The following is a 22,395-nucleotide window of genomic DNA, read 5'->3' as shown; positions in this document are numbered from 1 at the left end:
TGAAGTGCTCCAAAATTTTGATTTCCGAATGACAGAAGCGCCTGACCTGGGCTACAGAGAAGCAGCACTGGACTGTTGCTCAGTGGTCCAAAGTACTTTTTCGGATGAAAGCAAATTTTGCATGTCATTCGGAAATCAAGTACCCACAGTCAGTGATGGTCTGGGGTGCCATGTCAGCTGCTGGTGTTGGTCCACTGTGTTTTATCAAGGGCAGGGTCAATGCAACTAGCTATCAGGAGATTTTGGAGCACTTTTTCATGAGCTGTTTGCCGAAATCATCATTATTAAAACAATAAAAGGCTTGAACTACTTCAGTTTGTAATGAATCTAAAATATATGAAAGTCTAATGTTTATCAGTACATTACAGAAAATAATGAACTTTTTCACAATATGCTAATTTTTTGAGAAGGACCTGTACAGTATATAATGTTATATATCAGGCTTCCCCAATTCCAGTCCTGGAGAACCAGTTTGCAAGGACCTGTCAAATACACCTACTAAACCTGGCAATTGGCTGGTGAGCTGAATAAGGTGTTTGAGTATTAAAATCTGGGTGCAGACTAGGCCTGCAGGACTGGAACTGGGGAATCCTGGGAAATTGAAAGTTACCATCACCAAAAATAACTTTTATTTTAAAGTTTCATAATGAAATTAATTTGCTCATCAGGATGTTTTGTTTGGCAAAGTATTCCAGTACTTGGGTTTTAAATTATCCATCGTAAATCTTTGTCACCAGATGCACAGTAATCATCCCGCTAAAGCAGAACTACACTGTCATCGTATTAAAGGGGTGAGTCTGCACACAGCACCGGTTGCTCCAGCATCCACAGTGTCATTCTCCCAAGTTACTATACAGCAATTAACAATCACTGACAGCCGCTAGTAATTAAATGCCTAATAACCATCATGTAGTGATTGAAAGTGATTCAGTCTCAGCCATGGCAAATGTAATCTTATGCATAGCTATTTAACAACAATAGTATTCCCAGATTGAGGTGAGTATGAGTACAATCTTTTCATAGCTATTTCCTAGCATGGAGTATGGCGTAAGAGGCAAGTTTATGCATGCAGACAATTGCATATTTCAACTGATATGGGAATGCCACTTTGGGGCCAATGACATGCTGACCTCAGTAAAATTCCAGAAGATATTTTTCAGCCTGGATACTTCTCTCCCGTGTAGTAGTTCTCCGCTTAACAGCAACAAGAACTTAACATACATGATGGTACATAAATGTGATCTGCTGATTTCAGATCTGTAAGCATAAATTACCTTTGTTGTATTCCCTGGCCTTCAGGCTAATTGGAGTTGCTAAATTGCCCGTAGGAGTGCATGTGTGAGTGAATGGTGTGTGAGTGTGCCCTGTGATGGGCTGGCCCCCCATCCTGGGTTGTTCCCTGCCTCGTGCCCATTGCTTCCGGGATAGGCTCCGGACCCCCCGCGACCCAGTAGGACAAGCGGTTTGGAAAATGGATGGATGGATGGAAGCATAAATTACCTTTGTTGTATTCCCTGGCCTTCAGGCTAATTGGAGTTGCTAAATTGCCCGTAGGAGTGCATGTGTGCGTGAATGGTATGTGAGTGTGCCCTGTGATGGGCTGGCCCCCCATCCTGGGTTGTTCCCTGCCTTGTGCCCATTGATTCCGGGATAGGCTCCGGACCCCCCGCGACCCAGTAGGATAAGCGGTTTAGAAAATGGATGGATGGATGGTATTCCCTGGCCTTCAGGGAATACTTTTGGTTTTAGCACTGTTCCCCTGTCCCTGCAGATACATAAGATACTTTGGCATGCAAGCCAATAACTCAAAAACTGTTCGACGAATCCTTTTCAAACTTTGTACAGGTATTGGTGAGGAACTAGAACTGATTTAATTTTGAAACAGTCCCAAAATGGAAGCAGCGCCACATAGTGATAATGAAAAAAGCAGCAGTTTTGATGCTTGACCCTGCTAAGACCATAATTCAATAACCGTTTGATGGATCTTATTCAGTCTTTGCAGAGGCATTATAGGGGGCTGGAATGGAACTGATAAAATTTTGAGACAGCTCGCCAGCAAATATGAAATATGGCTCTCAGGAAATATGAAAGAGCTTTGTGCGTGGAGATGTGATCTTTCCACATGATTTCAAGTGAAAACATGAAAAGTCATCTTTAAAACGAAGGCTTTCGCTATTGCCAATGTCACACTATTTAAGGTCTCAGGAAGTCTAGGGGAAGCAGAAATATATAGTGCATATAGCTGTGTCTCACATAAAAAGGTTGTGCATACTCTGCTCATATTGTTCAAAATGGAGTAACACTTTGCCATGAATTTTTTATTTTAGTATGAGCCCATATAGTTAAGTCTTGACTGTTTACACGTAATCACTTAAAAAAGATATAGCTGAGGTCCTGGATTCAGTCTCCTGCATTTTCTCTCTAACCCCCTCAAAGAATTTCTTGCAGGGATTAATTCAGTATGTTTTAACAACATATAAAAAGACCAGATGAGTTAGGAGCAACACTTTACTTGAGGGGGCACAAATAATGTAGTAGTACATCCATCCATCTATTTTCCAAACCGCTAATCCTACTGGGTCGCGGGGGGTCCAGAGCCTACCCCGGAAGCAATGTGCACAAGGCAGGGAACAACCCAGGATGAGGGGCCAGCCTGTCGCAGGGCACACACACACCATTCACTCTCACACACACACCTATGGGCAATTTAGCAACTCAAGTTAGCCTCAGCATGTTTTTTGGACTGTGGGGGGAAACCCCACGACGACATGGGGAGAACATGCAAACTCCACACACATGTGACCCAGGCGGAGACTCGAACCCGGGTCCCAGAGGTGTGAGGCAACAGTGCTAACCAGTGCACCTGTCAGAGTTCGCTGGTTAAAGCGGGTAGTGCGCACAGGCTGACAAGTGGGCAGGAAGCAGGCAAGCAGGCAGAGTACGGGGAAAACGGGGATTTATTCGGGATCGGGACGGAGCAGACAGCACTAAGACTAACTAACATCAATGACGGACCAGAAACTAAGGCAAGTCATGGACTGAAATAGACGAGACTGGGCGAAAATAAGTGGACACAGCTGGGCAAGATTAGGGAAGCACACGTGGGTAATCAGGGGGCGTGGCACACACGAGGATCGTACGAGCCGGGCATGACAGCACCACCATGCCGCCCCTGAAGTAGTACACTTTTACTTAATTTATTAATTAACCAGAAAGTATTAGTTATATACTGATCCCACGTTCGTTCATTCTTAATCATAACAGTTACTTTATTTGTTCATCATTTGTACTTGAGTAGTTACTGAGTTATTACTGAGTAATGTGTATTTGAACAATATAAATTGCTGCTGACCGTACGGACAGCAGAAAGGATCACCGGTGCCCCCCTGCCCTCCATCCAGGACCTGTACCTCTCAAGATCCAAGAAAAGGGCAGGAAAAATCATCACAGACCCCGCACACCCTGGACACAGACTTTTTGACCTGCTGCCCTCCGGCAGACGTTATAGAAGCCTGCAGACCAGCACCACCCGACACAGGAACAGTTTCTTTCCCCTCGCCATCTCCCTCCTAAACAGCTGAACTGTCGCACTGCCAAACACCTTCAGCACTGCACTGCACTTTATGTACACTCCTTGGTATATATCTGTATATATTCTGGTATCTATTCTGTAATCTCTGTTTTTTTCTTCTGCTTATAAGATTTAGATTATTTTATTGTACTGTTCATTGCTCATTTATACACACATATATATACTATGTACATACATACATATATTTATATTTATTATATATATATTTATAAATAGAATAAACATATTATTATACAATATGTACAAACAACACTTACATACACCTGTTAACACTTGTCTTATACTGTAGAACAATCCATATTCACAGTCATATTGTAACTGTATATTATAGTATTTACACTTGCTCTGGATATTGTTCATTGTATCCTAACACACTGCTGTTTTGTTTTTTTGTTTTCTTTTTACACTACTTGAGAGACAACATCTACCGGAATCAAATTCCTTGTATGTGCTTGCACATACTTGGCCAATAAACACGATTCTGATTCTGATTCTGATTCTGATTCTGATAAAATATAATAATATATGTGCTATAAATCAACAAACCATTGTCCTTTCCTTTTATCCACTGCAGGGCTGCAGGAAGCAGCATACAGAGGAAATGCCTTGGGCGGGATGCTAGCCTGGATCAGGGCTCACATACTGGCTCACATGTGAGCAATGAAGAAGTAGCACTTCATGTGTACGGGAGAAAAACAGCAACCAGAGGAATCCTATGCAATCTCAGTGAGAATAAACTCCCCAGACCCAGGACTGGGGCAGGAATTGCAGGATTCTCCTCTAGCATTTATTTTGGCATACTGTATTTATTGCTATTATCCTTGGTACGTGTTTATATTTGCCAATAATTGAAATTGAAATAAACATGATTATTATTCATCCATCCTCGTACCGCATATCCTGGAGACGAGGGCCTGGAGCTTATCCCAGGTAGCATAGGACACAATGGTATACTTTTGGATGGGATGTCAGTCCATTGCAGGGAATGCACTCACTCACACACTGTGGGCAATTTAGAGATGACAGTCTATTATTATTAGGATACCTATAGTTTTTAGTAGTTTTCACTATTATTATGCTTTTTGCCATGGGAGTCTATGGCAGCCCATAGAGCTGATTGGCAACTTTTTTTAAATTTGGCACATCGATAGAGGTCAGTTCCAACTATTCATACCAAATTTGGGTTCAATCCATCCATCACTCTAGCGCCACCCACAGGCCAAATTTCAAGAAATGTTTTTGTCTTATTCTGTTTCTTATCATTGTATGATTATGCTATTTACTTTTAAGTATTAGCATTACCTGTCTTGGTGACATCCCATAATACAGCTCTGATGACCTGATCACATATAAAACACTTCCCACGCAGCACATTATGCTTTACTATCTATTTATTATTCAAACATCAAACTTTGATGACGTCAATGTATATCCCTGACATAAATCACTGACGTGAAGCTATGGACATCATACTTAACTAGCTGACGTTTTAGTATTTTATATAGCATGATGGGTGCAGATCTAACTTAGTGTATAACTTAGTTTCGGCAGTAGTTTTGCTATATAGAGTCCATCGTTTATGGCACACGGCCATAAACAACCAGAGGAGTCTGTTCAGTGACAGGTTGTTTCTCCCAAAGACAAGGACCAACAGACTTAAAAACTCCTTTGTCCCATACGCCATCAAGCTGTTTAACTCCTCTCTGGAGGGGAGAGGGAGGGGAAACAGGTGGACAAAGGAGGGGGGGACAACTAAGCTGTAGTGCCTCTTCACTTCACTGTGCAATACTCTTGTGCAATACCTTTGGTTTTTGGTTCAATACTGGAAATGTGCAATACTTTTGGTTTTTTGGTTCAATACTGGGAATGTGCAATTCCATTGTATTCTCTTATTCCTATTTCTATTTATCCCTTTTGTATTTTATTTTTCTTTGCATCTATATATGTATATATATAACATTTGCTCACGTTGTTATTTTTTTTTTTTGTAACTTCTGTCGGTGCTGTGCTCTTGGAATCCGAATTTCCCAGAGGAATCTACCCGAGGGATTAATAAAGTTTCTATCTATCTATCTATCTATCTATCTATCTATCTATCTATCTATCTATCTATCTATCTATCTATCTATCTATCTATCTATCTATCTATCTATCTATCTATCTATCTATCTATCGTCATGATCCCATAGTTAGCGGAAGCGAAAATAGTGTAATTAGTACAAGTACTAAAGAAATGTAATGTAATGTAATACCGAACAGCTTTCAAAAATGCGGTACCGCAATACCTTTTTCGCACCGGTATCCCGCGCAGCATCAGTCTGCCTGAGATATTTGATAAAGTGTGGATCTTCCTATACGTGCAGCACGAATAAATAAAAACCTCTGCTTTGTATACTTGACAAATCTGTGTGCGTCATCATACTCAAAACCGCCCCAAATAAGCCACGAAATTAACCATGAATTCTACCCTACTGTGGTACACAGCTTTGCTTCTTATGTTTCTTTCACACAAAAAGTTGCAGGTTGATGACAAAACGTGCTCGCGTCCGGACCAGTAAGTGCAACAGGGGGGCAGAACTGCTCCCATTTTATCGTATAACTTATCTTATTATTTAGTATCTGTCTTTGTATGTACAGTGGTGCCTCGACCCACGAACAGTCCTGATCACGAATAAATCGGGTTACGAACCAGATGTTCCAAAATGTTTTGTACCGGTTGTCGAACCGTGTTTCGGGCCGCGAACCCATAAACGTCCCGAAAAGGGTCCAATGAAAGCTCCCCAAAGAACCACCTGAAACGCGAAGAAATGTCCAGTATAATAATAATAAAAAAAAATCATATTTTCGAAATTACTGCATTTGACTGTTACTCAGTCTTTTAATGTTGATTGTTTAGTTTTTTGGGGGGATGTTTTGTGGTTCTTTTCCGTGTTTTGGCGTCTTTCGAGCGACCAGCGTATGCTCAGTTTTAATGTTTTATTTAATTTAGCATTTGTTAGCATGTAAATGTAAATGTATGCTCTCAGTTATATGTGCACAGTCTGTCATAATTTGATTGTACGGTAGGGGGTGTTGAGTTGTACTGCGTGTGCTCGAATTGTATATATGTATGTATAGAGTGACCTAAAGGGAAAGACGGCGATATGTCCTAGTTCATGGTGAATAACGTGTTGTGTGAACTTATTTTTCCATTTATAAATCCTCTATTATTGTTAGTCTTCTCCCGATTTTCTTATCGCTGCACCGACAGTTTGACGTGCCAACAGCATTATTTGTTACACGTAAGGTTATTTTAATTTAAGTCTATATTCTTGGTCGCGTTCTCCCCATGTTGTCGTGGGCTTTCCTCCGGGTACCACCTAAATTGCCCGTAGGAGTGCATGTGTGAGTGAATGGTGTGTGAGTGTGTCCTGCAATGGGCTGGCCCCCCCATCCTCGATTTTTCCCTGCCTTGTGCCCATTGCTTCCGGGATAGGCAACCCAGTAGGATAAGCGGTTTGGAAAATGTATGGATGGATTCTTGGTCACAGAAAAATATTAAAAATTGAAGGAAAATTCAGCGTTTCTGAAGTTTAAACATATTGAACATAATACACATTTACATTATTTGAAATGGGAGAAATTGATTGAGGTCACGCACTTTTCACGTCAGGAACTAAGTTCGTGAGCCGAGGTATGACTGTATATTGAAATATGTTTGTGTAAAATTCAGTATATTGTTTGGATTATATTTAAATTTTATGTGCAGGTTAGTTAGTGTCATATGCAGGGTTGCCAACCCTCACTCAAGATTTCTTGTAGTCAATCTGTTTTGTTCCATTATAAACCTAAAATTAGCTGCATCAAAAGTGTTGGGGTAGTCTGCAAACCCTCCAGACTATTTACAAGGTAGTAAGACTGTTACACATATGGAGATGAATGTGCAGACTTGTCTGGAATTGAGAATCTCACGCCAGCCAGCTGACCAAAGATAGCAGCTCTGCCTGTGCAGTAATGCGGTTGTTGATTGGGAAGGTGTGGGTCAGTGCAGAAGTGTAGTCCACATGTCAGGAGTGACTGACAGCTCCATTGCATTGCCTGTATGTTGTTTTTCCTCATTCAGAATCAGACGATTTGAGAAAGCTGTTTGCTGGAGCGACGACAGATACTGGGCAACTTGGGACAAGTGGGGAGAGGTGATTGACTGGGGAGATGAGAAAGAGCTGTGCTCCCCAGCAGAATCACCTTCTGACCAGGCTGACAGTTCCACCGAGTCACATTCCCGAAGGCGAATTGCCAAGGCAGTTAGCTGGACGGATGATGCTTATTGGGCAGCCTGGGACAAGTGGGAAGAGATCATCTGCTGGGGTGATGAAGAGGAGTGCTCCCAAGTAACTCCACCCACTAGCCAGCTTGGGAGGGATAAGGGGATAGATGTACATGGGTTGGAGGCTTTTGTGATGAATAACAGGACAATCTCCATAAAGCCTGTAGACAACCATCGAGACAGTCTGGAGATAGGAGCTGTGCTGGTAGACCTCTGCCAGTTTGATCTCGAATATTTAGATCAAAGTAAATTTGATTTTGAAATTGTACAAGTACAAATTGGAGAAGTCAAAGTGGAGGAGACTAGAGAAAAGGCTTTTGAAAAAGCATTTGAATTGGAAATTGTGGATGTGGCAGTAGAAGTTATAAACAGTGAATTCCAGCTGAATGCTATAAATTTGGATATTGTTGAAACTAAGGTGGACAAATTATTATTGGAAGAACTGATCGTTGGCGATTTAGAAGCAGGCAATGTGAAGGTGTCAGTGTCAAATGGCAATGTGGTGAAGGTACCCTTAAGGTACCCTTCACCACAGAGGAACAAAAGGACCAGGCAACCTTAGACCATACTCTCTGGTGGTTGACTCGTGGCAAATGGACTTGTCTCTGAAAGTTAGAAACGTTTCGCTGCTCATCCAAGCAGCTTCTTCAGACTGAGGGAGGTAGTAAGTGTCCACATATTTATCCTCCTGGGTAAGTAGTATAAGGGGGCTCGTTGAGTGAAACAAAGTGGGGGGGGGGGCGAGTTGCGGGTAGATGTAACCAGTCCCTCCTACTCCAATAGAGTGGGTCGTTAAGGGTGGTCCACCTGGTGGAGGTGTGAATTGGGTCTGTTTTTTTCCTGGGAATAATTTTTGTTTTGGCAAATGATGAGAGGGCCGCAGGTTAAATTGGAGACAGGTTGTGCCTAATGCCTCTACCTCTGTTGATGCACATGCAAAGCTGCTTGGACGAGCGGTGAAACGTTTCTACCTTTCAGAGAGGTACAATGTCTTTGGATGTCTTTTGTCTTGTGCAGTCTGGGAGTTGACTGAATGCTGGGGCGGGGGTAGCTTTTCCTTTGTAGTGGGGTCCGGTGGGGCGCCTTGGGCTCTGTGGGGCCCGGTGGTGCTGCTGCCTTGGGCCCTGTTCTGGATGGGCCTGGGCCCCCCTCCCTGGATGGATTTCGGGGAACGGGGAGTGCCTATGGGGGTCAGCGGGGGAGCTGGCTCCGGGGGGGGAGGTATTTTGCCCCCACCCATTCCTTTCCTCCCCATCCCTAAATGCTTCCCTCCTCCCGCTCCATCACACCACCACACATGTAGGGCTTTGAGGTGTAGGTGCGTTGCTGGGATGCAGGGTAGGTATTCCTCCTCTGTCCCCTCGCGACCACCTGTACCTCATTCATACACTACAACGTAGACACTCTCATTACTTACTCTCTCATGACACATACATTTAGGGCGTTGGGGATGGGCACACAGAATGGCATCCAGAGGGCGGTCTGTTCATTCAGCCTTACCTCTGGTGCCAGGGCCCACATCTCAATTTTAATCACACATAGACATTGAGGGCTCTGGGGAGAGGCGGAGCTAACACCAGCTGTTGGTCGGCAGGGGGTGGTTAGTGCCATGCCCTTCACCTGTTTTAAAAGCACTTTAGAACAACACACACCAACACCACATCTGAGCGGGCGAAGGGGGGCATGGGGTCTTTTCACATCCCCGTTCCCTGTTCGCCATTTGGGGCTGGGGGCTGAGAGGAAGAGCTGGCCGTCTGGTCGGGGTCTGGGCTGGTGGGCTTCTCGGCTGCTGCGGGGTCCGGGGTGATCTTCTGGTCTCCTCGCCAGAGGAAAAATAGGGGTCCACATAGAGTATATATGGGGAGTGAGAGTATGTGTACAGCGTTCATTTCTGTGTGTCTAAATGTTGGGTGAATGTGTAAATATTTGTTTATGTCTGCATGAGGGTGGGAACGTATGCTTGTATATGTGTGTGCCTGTTTGTCTATACACACGTGTCAGGTTGGGTCCTAGACTCCACCTGAAATAACATCTCGGGCACAATAAAGTGGTCCTCCGCAGAGGGGGGGTGGTGGAGGGAAAAAAAAAAAAAAAAAAAGCTTGTGACCCACCGACCGATTTCTTATTTGATTACTGTTGTTCCTTGTCTTGTTTTTGACCCCTCGTGGTCTGCTTTTGTTTTTATTAGTGTCTCTAGTGTTTATTCCCTTTCCTCCTTTGAATCCCTGAGTGAGTCGTCCACTCTCTGTTTCTGCTTGCTCCATGACACGCTGTCGCTCTCAATCCGCCCTGGACCTGTGACAGTATTTCTGTTTTTGCTTTTGTTTGGACGTACTGAGTTTAGGATACCTAGCTTAGAAGGAATAGTTTAGCCTGTCATGTGTAACGTTGTTAAATGCGCTGATATCAGTGTTATGTCACAGTACCAGAAACTTAAAATGGTACATTTTGTTTTCTTTTTGTTTTCTTGCAATTACTACATACAAATGTTTAATGTTTTGCTGACATCTAATTAGAAAATAAATGCATTTATGCTTTAAATGATCTTTTTGTTGTCTTCAATCATTTCAACAGGTGAAAATGACCTGAAATCAATGAGTTTGAACACTGGACACTACATTCCGTGTTTGTGTATAAAGTCATGTTTAGCGGACATACGAGTTCATTCGTATCCTTTTCCCAGAGACAAAAAGTAGGCTAGGCTAATGGGAAAAAAACACACAAATATATAGACCTAATGTCAGTGTATTATTCATGAGGTTTTCTAACATCTGAGACCAAATTAATCTTAATCTGTGTATTTAATGGATTTATGTGCTATTGCTATGGGTTTAATTGGTAAATAGGCCTTTTTCCAAGCAATTGAATATTTAAATGGGAATGTTTTACGTTATTGATTTAGCTTTAATCATGAAGTACCAAGCCTGATATCAATCCATGTCTAATGTGACATATTCAGGACATGCAAAGTCTATACACATAGGCATAGACTATGGCTGGGATTCGTGTGGCCTACCCTGCAGATGGGAGGCCAACACTGCATGGTATATATTCTTTAAATTTATTTAATATTAGTTACATAATTACTCATATAGACTATGTTAATACTTAATAGTGCATGTAAAGAAAATTATACTCTCATTTGACATTAATGTGTGAAGTGCATGTAAGTATGGAATATCCATCCATTGGCTGTAGCACTTACCCTATTCAAGGTCAAAGCCAGAAGCTATGGATGCAAGACTGGGACAACAGGAGCTGACCCTGACAGGAAGCTCATCTCATAATGATATTCCCCACACCGTGCTGCTACTTGCAGAGCTTTGCTGGGGTAGGTGGTGTGGCTATCATACCAGCCGGCGACGCATCCAGTTAGGATGCTCTTGATGACACAGTTATAAAGTGTCCTGAGGATAAGGGGACTTGTGCCACACCTTTTAGCTCGTCGGAGGTAGAAGGGCTGCTGCTATGCATTTAAATTTTTCCCAATATGATAAATGTAGCGTGGAAAAAGTAACCATATCAGTTTACATGGGCTTCTACAGGGGTTAAGTATCCATCCATCCATTTTCTGAAGCCACTTAATTCCAACTGGGGTTGCCTGGGGACTGGAACCTATCCCAAGAACACTGGGCACAAGTGGGAACCAACCCTGGGGAATCACCAACACACCACAGGGTGCACACACAACTACAGGACCAATTTAGACTCACCATTCAACCCCTCTTGAATGCTTTTGGACCGTGGGAGGAAACTACAGCGCCTGGTGAAAACTCAGACAAACAGAGGGAGAGCGTGCAAACTCCACGCAGAAAGGACTTGGGATTGAACACAGGACCTTCTTGCTGTAAGGCAGCAGGGCAAACCAACGCGCCACCATGCTGCCCCCGTGTTAAGTATGATAAGTAATATGACAAATGTCATAGCTTAGCTATAGATATGCATAAAATGTACAGAAAGACGATATAAACATCTTGTTACTGGTTCATAATCATAGTGAGAATATCTTACTGTTATGCAAACGTTAGTGCTTCCTTTGTTTCTGATTTGTGTCTTCAGGATCTCCAGGGCAGCTTGTGGACAAACAGGAGGTGACGCCTATGAAAGGAGACACTGTCAGTATTCAGTGTCACTATACTGACATTTACATTGACATGATGTGGTGTAGGATGGGCAGGGGCTCCTGTGTAGAGAATTCTGGGAGTTTGGATGGGAGGCCTGTGGAGCTCAGTGATGAAAGAGTTTATAAAGTGCTCAGCGTCACAATGAGGCGACTGGAGAGGAAGGACACGGGCTGGTACCTGTGTGTGGCAGAAAACCTGCAGACACTCCTTCCTATTAAAGTCAATGCACAACCACACACAGCACTGAATGTAAGTAATTAATTAAAATATGTGAGTCGTTTATACTCTATTAGAAATAAATAAAGGCTAAATGGATCCCAAATCTTTCCCTCGTGAAGGAAGTTTTTTTGGGAAGAATCTGTTTGGGGGAGGGTGCGTGCACTGTACTCACTGGGGTATTACCAACAAGCACCAGGGTGAACAAAATACTCAGCTAAAGTCAGAGCAAAGCTAAAAAGAATGAAATTAAGCAGTTTTAGCTGACTTTAGCGGACATTCTTATAATAAACTCATTTCTTACGGGTATTATACTTGATATATGAAGTATGTTAACACCCCTTGGCCTAGATTTGTGATCTTTCATTCCTCTGAATCCTTTGCTCATCCCCATTCAAATTCATCCATTGCCGTTAATTTCCTTATTGTATTTTCTGTCATTCTGAATTTTTCAGAAAACCTACTTATTTTGCACAGGCCAAAAATTTTGTCCAATCTTCTACTTTGTAATTTGGCACCCTGTCAGAGGCCCATCCAAAATACTGGCTCCCCAAATTTGGGTTTAATCCATTCATTCCTGTAGCAACACCATCAGGTCAAATTTCAAGATATGTTTCTGCCATGGCTTGTCTAACTTCGATTGCACTCATTAATTAAGTCTGTCATATTGTCATTTTGAATTTTCCTGAAAAAAAAGTTTTTTGGAAACCTAGGCTGTTGATCAAATCATCATCAAATTTGGGGTGCATCATCTAGAAGGGATTGTGACCAAAAGTTACTAAAAGTCAGATGCTATGGCCACTATCATCCAATGAATTTGATGACAAAGCCACTGAACAGGATGTGTGGCCATATCTCAACAAAACTTTGGTTAAAATTGATTTGGTGACTGGACTTGGGGCCCAATTCTGAGGAATAAGAACAAAAATAGTGTCATTCCACCACTAGGTGGTGTTGCAATAAGTAAACATGCTTTGTGGCTAATAACTGTTGAATGGATTGACCTAGGGGGGCGGCATGGTGGTGCAGTGGTCAACAATGTTGCCTCACACCTCTGGGACCCGGGTTCGAGTCTCCACCTGGGTTACGTGTGTGTGGAGTTTGCATGTTCTCCCCATGTCGTCGTGGGGTTTCCTCCAGGTACTCCAGTTTCCTCCCACAGTCCAAATACATGCTGAGCCTAATTGGACTTGCTAAATTGCCCATAGGTGTGCGTGTGAGCGTGAATGGTGTGTGAGTGTGCCCTGCTATGGGCTGGCCCCCCATCCTGGGTTGTTCCCTGCCTCGTGCCCATTGCTTCCAGGATAGGCCCCGGACCCCCCGTGACCCAGTGGGATAAGCGGTTAAGAAAATGAATGGATGGATAGTCTTAGTACCCAGCCTCATAAGTGAAACCTGAGGAACTTTTGACTTGCAAAGCGATTTGTCCATCACATTCAAATGATTTTGATGGTGATGCCGCCAATCACTGTGTATTAACATATCTCAGCAATTCTTTGGTCGTTTGAGGCCAAACTTGGTATTTTTACTTGGGGCCACACCTTTGGGGAGTGCATCAAATTCTGTGTCATTTAACCACTGGGGTGGGACACGTTTCATTGACCTACAATATTTTTTCTAATACATTTTGATGTATTGGCCTTTCAAAAGTAGTTGCTATGACTGGGGATTGTCAGGATTTGTCAGTGTTTTTTGTAGCCTTTTGATCACCTTCATATCTATTCATAGACATCGTTTTTAAATGTGCAACAACATGGATTATTTGTGACTGTGAAAGTCATGACAGCCAGCTGATCGGCAAATTTATTTGCAAAGCCTTCACTACATAATGTTCATACCTCAATTCTTTTCATCTTTCCCAGCTAATGGCCTCCAGATTCTACCAGTAGTACAGAAGTACAGAGTAGCACTTGGTCACACTTTAAAGTGCAGTTCAGTCTTTAAAAAATCAACTAGCTAAAGTGCGATTTTGATGATGTTACCACATGTTATATAAGGGGAAAAAAATGCAAACAAGTGACACTATAAATGTATAAATGCAAAATGTTATGTGCTCAGAGCCAGGCTTGTTTAAAAAACTGATTTTAAACATGAATTTCCCAAGTTACCCAAAATGAATTAATAACAAATGTATGAAAAGCACTTCAACTGTACATGGAAAGCAGAACACCACAAACATGCAATTCACACACTGTTATCAGAGCTTCATTTTCTCTGAAGTAGAGTTTATGATATTTGGAGACAATTAACAGCTACACAACAAAGACAAATGACCCATACGAGTATAACAGCATAGAAATGGTATTCCTAAGTAAAGTCCAACTTCACAATTAAGTTGCATCTGTACTGATAAAACGGACAAACTATATTACTTCAATGATGCATTGTTCAGCTTTATTTGCTCTTCTTGACAAAAAAGAATGTCCTTTATTTTACTGTGGGAGAAATAAACACAGTAGTATGATACATATATTTAAAAAAAAAAATGACACAAACAAAAACATCAGTCCAGTTCCTGAAAATCTGATTTAGAAAAATACACCCCACAATTATGATAAAAAATTTTTATATACAGTATATAATGCTATATATCAGGGTTCCCCAATTCCAGTCCTGGAGAACCAGTTTGCAAGGACCTGTCAAATACACCTACTAAACCTGGCAATTGGCTGGTGAGCTGAATAAGGTGTTTGAGTATTAAAATCTGGGTGCAGACTAGGCCTGCAGGACTGGAACTGGGGAATCCTGGGGAATTGAAAGTTACCATCACCAAAAATAACTTTTATTTTAAAGTTTCATAATGAAATTAATTTGCTCATCAGGATGTTCTGTTTGGCAAAGTATTCCAGTACTTGGGTTTTAAATTATCCATCGTAAATCTTTGTCACCAGATGCACAGTAATCATCCCGCTAAAGCAGAACTACACTGTCATCGTATTAAAGGGGTGAGTGTGCACACAGAATCGGTTGCTCCAGCATCCACAGTGTCATTCTCCCAAGTTACTATACAGCAATTAACAATCACTGACAGCCGCTAGTAATTAAATGCCTAATAACCATCATGTAGTGATTGAAAGTGATTCAGTCTCAGCCATGGCAAATGTAATCTTATGCATAGCTTTAAATGTGCAACAACATGGATTATTTGTGACTGTGAAAGTCATGACAGCCAGCTGATCGGCAGATTTATTTGCAAAGCCTTCACTACATAATGTTCATACCTTAATTCTTTTCATCTTTCCCAGCTAACGGCCTCCAGATTCTACCAGTAGTACAGAAGTACAGAGTAGCACTTGGTCACACTTTAAAGTGCAGTTCAGTCTTTAAAAAATCAACTAGCTAAAGTGTGATTTTGATGATGTTACCACGTTATATAGTAGTTAAGAAATTGAAGTCATTTTGTATAGAAGCGTCTGTTAAATGCTGCACATGTAAACCGAATGAATGTAAACCTAAATTAAATAATAAGACAGTGCCCTAACTTAAAAACTAATAGACGGAGGAGTGTAATTGCCGTTAGGATCAGTTATGCTGCTTTAAATTTATTTAATTAATTTAAATATAAGAATGATATAAACATAACTGAATCCGTAGCATTATTTGATTTAAATGAAGAATTTAGTAATTAACATGATTATAATTAAAGGCATACGTTTGTAAGGAGCTTTCTAGTATTTCTATAGAGGAACTAATCTGGCGTTTGAGTTGCGGTCTGGTCAGTTTTGCTGGTGACATTTTCGTTTCGCTCAGGTAAACGCGGGACGTGTTATGCGGCAGAGAAAGTGTTTTAATTTATAAGTGTCAATATTCATGGAGATTGGAGTTATTGTATAAGCTGCAGTCATAAGTTTTCTTTCTTTAACTCCTCTTGAATTATCACGGCCAATGAGGTATGAGATTTTATGTCCAATTTGCAAGTTAATGGCGTGAGCGAGCTGTATTCTTGTTTGTCTTTGGTTATTTTTAGGAGGATGCCTGTGTTTTTGCCGATTAATTTTATGATTTATGTGCTTTTTTTATCTAGTTCTCATGGCATGCCTGACCGGATGGATATGCGAATAAATGCCCGTGATCAGAGATCAACTTGTGTTCGTGATTGAGGGCAGTTACAAGTGGAGGGGGGGGGGGGGCTCATAGGAAAGTTACGCATCATCATCGTCATCATCATCGTCATCATCATCGTCATCATCATCATCCATCCATCCATCCATTTTCCAAACCGCTTATCCTACTGGGTCACGGGCGTCTGGAGCCTATCCCGGAAGCAATGGGCACGAAGCAGGGAACAACCCAGGATGGGGGGCCAGCCTATCGCAGGGCACACTCACACACCATTCACTCTTACACATGCACACCTACGGGCAATTTAGCAACTCCAATTAGCCTCAGCATGTTTTTGGGCTGTGGGGGGAAACCGGAGTACCTGGAGGAAACCCCACGACGACATGGGGAGAACATGCAAACTCCACACACATGTGACACAGGCGGAGATTCGAACCCGGGTCCCAGAGGTGTGAGGCAACAGTGCTAACCACTGCAGGACCTGCCGCCTGTTGTATGAGTAATATAATGTAAACATTAAATTCTATTTTATGTCCTTCATAAAGTACAAAAGGCAAGCACATCACACAGGTAAAACACCCACATTAAAAAAATGTTTTTATGAAAGTCTGTAACAGTAGAGTGAAGGAACTGACCAGTGGCTGGGCTACTGATATATGGTATGATGATGACCATTGAATGTTTCTCAACTTCTTAACCGTAAAAAAACACACCACTTCCAGAGATGATATATATATATATATATATATATATATATAATTTATTTAAAATGTAGTGTTTCCTGGGGGCTGGGGAGGACACCTGCAGGAGAGAGACAGACATTGATCATGTAAACATCCTTCAGCAGTGCAGTAGTCATACTTCACATTTTTTTTTGGGATTGTTGGGGGGGGGGGGGGGGCACATGCAGCCATGGTACCTAAGCTCTGCTCAAGTGAGATCTGAGTTACAGGGAAAGGTCCATAGACCTTGTTTATATGCTGCTGTTCCACAGACTTCCAGTAGGGGCTCCATGTGAGGAAAGAGCGAGGGCTATGCTCTCTCTCAAGTACACACAGAGTCACAGAGTAGGTCAAAGAAGCGAAAACAAAGTACCATACCTGAGTTGTTGTCACTGAACACGAAGTCCCGGTTTGCTCCAAACTACACGTGAGAAAGGCCCTCCTCTAAACTGGCCTCTCTCATGCGGGACGGGGGCCGTAAGGTGGCGTGGAGCTCAGGAGCAGCGTGCAGCAGTATGAGCAGCCATGCCTGTGCCAGCAGCACCACTGCCTGTACCCGGTTGTCCCATGTTGGGGACAGGCCAAGCGCCGCGTTGCCATACAGGCAGAAGGTGATCCAGGCCACCCACAGCAGGACTGAGGCCAGGCAGGTGATGAGCAGCCACGTGGTCCTGCACCTCCACCGAGGCTGCTGCCTCCACAGACTGCAGGCCGCCCCCACCAGTGCTGCCAGGAGCAGGACCAGCACATACGTGGTGGCCAGCGCAAAGTCCAGCGGCTGGTATTCACAGGCTGGCTGGCACGTGAACATCGTGGCTAGAAGGATCCACTCCGGATCCAACACGGCCAAGGCCACCGCCAGCCCCATCAGTTGACCTGTGCTGGGGCTATGAGCACCTTGTCCCAACCGGCGCAGTCGCAGACCCTGGAACACTAGGCAGGTGTTGCAGACAGCAAGCAACACCCCCCTCAGGACACGCCGGGCGAAGCAGAGGCTGTCTTGCTGCTCAGCGATGTATCCCAGGCTGAGGCCACAGAGCCCAAATATGGCAGCGAGCAGCAGGAGTAGCGGCGCCACCCCGCTGCGCTCCTCAGCCTCTGTGATCTTCCGCAGGCGACCACCAGGAGCAGGATCAGCGAGGCGAGGGCCGCCGCCGCTGCCGCCACCACCACCACCAAGCCCCACACCGCATCCAGCTCACACAAGGCCGTGTAGGGCCTTGTCAGGATGGAGCCGGATCCGCAAGGAGAAGCTAAGTCCCATGAAGAGCTGCCCCCCACCAGGGACAGGACGAGGAAGGTGAAGAGATTGATAGAGGGAGCCATCACTGGCAGGGAGAGAGAAAGGAATCATTTAATGGGTTGAAGAAGTATTAGTCCATTAAACGCAATGTAGCCTGCTGCTGTGCAGGACACATCACAGGCGACACGCTGAGCATGCTGACAACTGAGCAATGGACTTCTACAGTGTGAGACTACATGCACTTTCTTAAAAAGCAGTAATCAATGCCATGCCAACCAGCTGAACAACTTCACAAGTAAATCGGCACATTATATAGGTCACCATCATTGTAAAAATTAATTATTATTTAAATTCAGGGGTCTCAAAGAAATTACTGTATCTGGCCGGCCGATATCAGAGAAAAATTAAAACCTTGTAATGTCATTCCAGCGCAATTGACACCCGCCAGTCTGCATGTTTTGCGGTCAGGAGTTTAGCATCTCCCAGCGTTTTTTTTACTTTAAGACCTTTGATCTAAGTGAAGTATACATTTTGAAGGGGAGGCCTTACCTTAACTGTCAATGTCTTTCAGCTTCACTTGCTCTTACAACACGTACGATGCACTCACGAATCGTTTGTGTTTGATTCTCCCTTATCAAACAGATTATTTATAAGCCGTGCATCATGACGTAGTACTGCATTTTTACGTAATGGAACGCTAACGTTATAAATAGGGTGGGGGCAGGGAGGGGGCATTAAGTGTAATCCTTTTTGTGTTTACTTTTGAAAAATTGAGATATAACCTTTAAAAAGCACGGATATAATGTAAGAAACTTTTTAAAAAATAAATACAAATAAAAACGAGCAAATGCATTCAATCCCATTTCTTGTAGCTAGTGCTGGAAACTTTGGTGGACACCAATAACGATATATTTTTGTCCAGTAATATTACCAATACCTATGGTTTGTCCAAACCCATGCAGCGCTCTAAGAAACTCCAGCTTCTGCGATTCCCCCTGCAGACCGCTACGGCTGATACAAAGACAAATGCGCAAAAGATGCTAGTAAGATACAGAGATTGGTCATTGGTTAATATTATATAAATACGCAATTAATAATATGACAAGTGGCAGTATTGCTACACGATTAAATAAACGACAAAAACAATAATAATGACTGATAAGTCATAACGCGTTTTTTTCTTTGATGGTGATAACATGTACATGCAGTACACCGATACCGAAATAAGAGAATTAATGCTATTAGCAGAAAATTATTACTGGAGACATAATTGTTAGGACACCCTCGGCAGGGAAACGCGGACCCAGGAATGCGGAACAGAGCGATCTTTATTAGATCGAGCAGGTAACAGGCTTTCAATGGGCCAGGCAAGAAGAATGGTCGGGGACAGAAGGTAGATTCGGTAGCCGGGGAGATCCAGTCCAACAGGCAGGCACAGGACACGGAGACGAAGGGAAGGGGAGACGAGAGATCCTGGGGCTGGCAGGGAAGGCTGGACGGGAGGTTCAGGGATGAGGGCTGCTCTGGGAAGGATAATAAGATTCTATTTGTACTGCCTGCCAATTTTTATATTAGATGAAACTAAAAATTGAGAAATATCTATATGCACAAGTAGTTTTTCCTGATAAGAAGGATGACATCAAGACTGTCAGCATTTACAAATTGAATTATGACACATCTGAGTAGCCCAGACTGTCCGGAAAACAAAGCCGTACAGCATATGTGGCTGACTAATGTACATACAGTGTAATAAGCTTATAATCAAATGGATTGAAAAACGCTCAATAATGGACAGGATTCAAAGGGTAAATAAGGTGCATCATGTGGAAGAGAAGTTAGGTGGCGTTGGGGTGCATTGTGAGTTTCATCTGGTAGCTAGAAGGGAACAAACAGGGCTTTGGGGGGGGGGGGGGGGGGGGACTTCTCCGGGGGCTACATCGCTCTACATCTAAAAAAAAAATTATTAAAAAAAAAATCTTTTCTCCTTACACTATAATGGCAGGTTTAGGACTAATACAGTACAGTCATAACCAGTGTCAAGGATTCTATGCATTGCTACACAGAGACAAGTCCAGATATTGAGCCCAAGGCTAAAATTGTGGTTTACTTACAAGTGCACTTTGCTGGGCAGTGGGGGTGTTTGTCCTTCTCTGCTCACATTTTGCCCTCTTATCCTGTCTTCTCCTCCGCAGTCCTTCCTCCTTCTCTCTGTTGCTCCTATATTCCCTCCCCTCCAGTCATCTATGTTCTCCTTCCTCTGTGGTCTCTCCTCTTCTCCCATTCTTCAGTTATACTGTCTTCTCCGCTCTCCCAGTATCCCTCCTGTCTTCTGGTCCTGTCGTCTTTTCTCCAGTCATCCCCTGCTTCTCAGTCATCTCTGCATCTTTTCTCTCATTTGTTTGCTTATTCTTTGATTGTTTGTGTTATTTGTTAACCCACCACCCCATGCTGGATGAGTCTTGATGTTTTTTGTTCTTTTTAAAGTTAGGCTTCTTCCGTTTTTGTGCCATATCTTCTGCCCTTTTCTGGTTGCGGCAGTGCATGACATGGGTGGAAAATAGGGTTTTTTACAACACACACATCAAAACCAAAAGGATCAGGATGGATCCAAAATAAACAGCAAATGACCAGGAATGAACTAAATGGTGGAATAAACACAACTAGAGAACTATATACATACATACAACATACAGCTATAATGAAGCATCAAAGAACAGAAGCAGAACAGGCACTTAAATTCACAGCTAACAAGACACAATGCAGGACAGTGAGAATCATAACTAATAACAAGGACTGAGGGCAACCCAGGAACAGGCGTTACAGTTAAACAGCACTGGTGAAATCAAAGTGGCCTTTCAGCCACATGGTCAGCTCTGCATGGCCCTCTGCTGTTTGCATTAGAAGCTGCTTGAAATTCCCACTCTCCTTACCAACACCTCGAAAAGCCAGGCCTTGCCGTGCCAAGTACTTAACTTCAGAAGATTTTTCCTCACTTGCTGCTGCTCTTTCCAGCTCATCTGAAGGTTGAGTATTAACAGGATTGATCTTCTGAATCCATGTCATCAGTGCTAATCTGTGGCACTGCCTGTCTTTATGTGCACTGAATTTATCCAGTGCCTGTTCCAGTTTCACATGCCAGTCTTCACAAGAGCTGAATCTGTCTCTCATGCCAGTTTAGACATTTGTGTTACAAATAATTTTGCACAGTAGAAACAAATAGAATCTTATAAATGCTGAGATTAGAGTATCTACGATGCAGGAATGCAGGGGTTTCATTGGGGACCTTTCTATGGCTTAGTACTGTGAAGGAGTACATGGTTAGTGCCAGGCGCAAAGGAATATCTTTGATTTTGCATCCATTTGGTAACTTGTTGAAGTTGTCTGATAGTCAGTAATGCATGGTTTAATTATTATGATTTTTTTATTTATTATTTTAAAACATCTGAAAGAATCTGAAATAGAAAAGCATATTTTAGTTTATGGTCCACTGGATAAACACAGACATTACAGACGGTTTTAGAATCTAATGCTGAATGTTTTTTGCTAACATTTTTCTGCCTGCATATGCTGTGATTGGTACAATGAAATCTGAGAATGTGTTTGTGGTCAGTATCATAGCCTCAGACAACAAACCAACGCTGTAGCGCGTCACTGTGTTTACATGTGGGAGGGGTTCCAGTTACATAATGGGCTCGTTCTAATTCAACTGTTTTGACGGAGTTCAACAAACCTAAAAAATAAATGCTGGTGTTATGAAAAACTATGTCATATAGCTATATTTGAGATTTATTATAGCCAAACACATCTCGGAGCTCCGAGGAACCTCCTTCTCCTTACATTTGGGGAAGATGGTGGCGCAGGAGGTAGTGCTATCGTTTAGCAACCGGAGAGTTGCAGGTTCGAGTCCTGGTTTCTCCTGACCCCATCAAATTGTCCTTGAGCAAGACACTGAACCCCAAATTGCTCCCGGCGTGCAGGTTGGCGCCTTGCATGGCAGCCTCCGCCCCCGGTGTGTGGATGGGTGAATGTGAGGCATGAACTGTAAAGCGCTTTCAGTTCTCATAAAAGTATCCATAAAAGCACATCTCATAAAAGCACATTTACCATGTGTGTTTTGGATTTGGATTGTA

At 42.8% G+C, this 22,395-nt stretch overlaps 2 protein-coding genes across 2 annotated transcripts in view; both read right to left on the bottom strand.

The window, feature by feature from the left end:
- Positions 1-22,395, bottom strand: part of LOC125721465 (NACHT, LRR and PYD domains-containing protein 12-like) — a 338,153-nt gene that overhangs the window by 146,501 nt on the left and 169,257 nt on the right. The window lies entirely within an intron of this gene.
- Positions 17,052-17,940, bottom strand: LOC125721501 (G-protein coupled receptor family C group 5 member B-like). The gene is made up of 2 exons (XM_048997454.1): positions 17,401-17,940; positions 17,052-17,101 (listed from the first exon to the last, which is right to left on the bottom strand). The coding sequence occupies exon 1, from the start codon at positions 17,888-17,890 to the stop codon at positions 17,444-17,446; it is 447 nt and encodes a 148-aa protein (XP_048853411.1). The 5' UTR covers positions 17,891-17,940; the 3' UTR covers positions 17,052-17,101; positions 17,401-17,443.

The sequence above is a fragment of the Brienomyrus brachyistius genome, unplaced genomic scaffold (assembly GCF_023856365.1).
Source record: "Brienomyrus brachyistius isolate T26 unplaced genomic scaffold, BBRACH_0.4 scaffold33, whole genome shotgun sequence".
Taxonomy (NCBI): Eukaryota; Metazoa; Chordata; class Actinopteri; order Osteoglossiformes; family Mormyridae; genus Brienomyrus; species Brienomyrus brachyistius.
The sequence above is the reverse complement of the archived record's forward strand: the minus strand, read 5'-3'. Positions and strand labels throughout refer to the sequence as shown.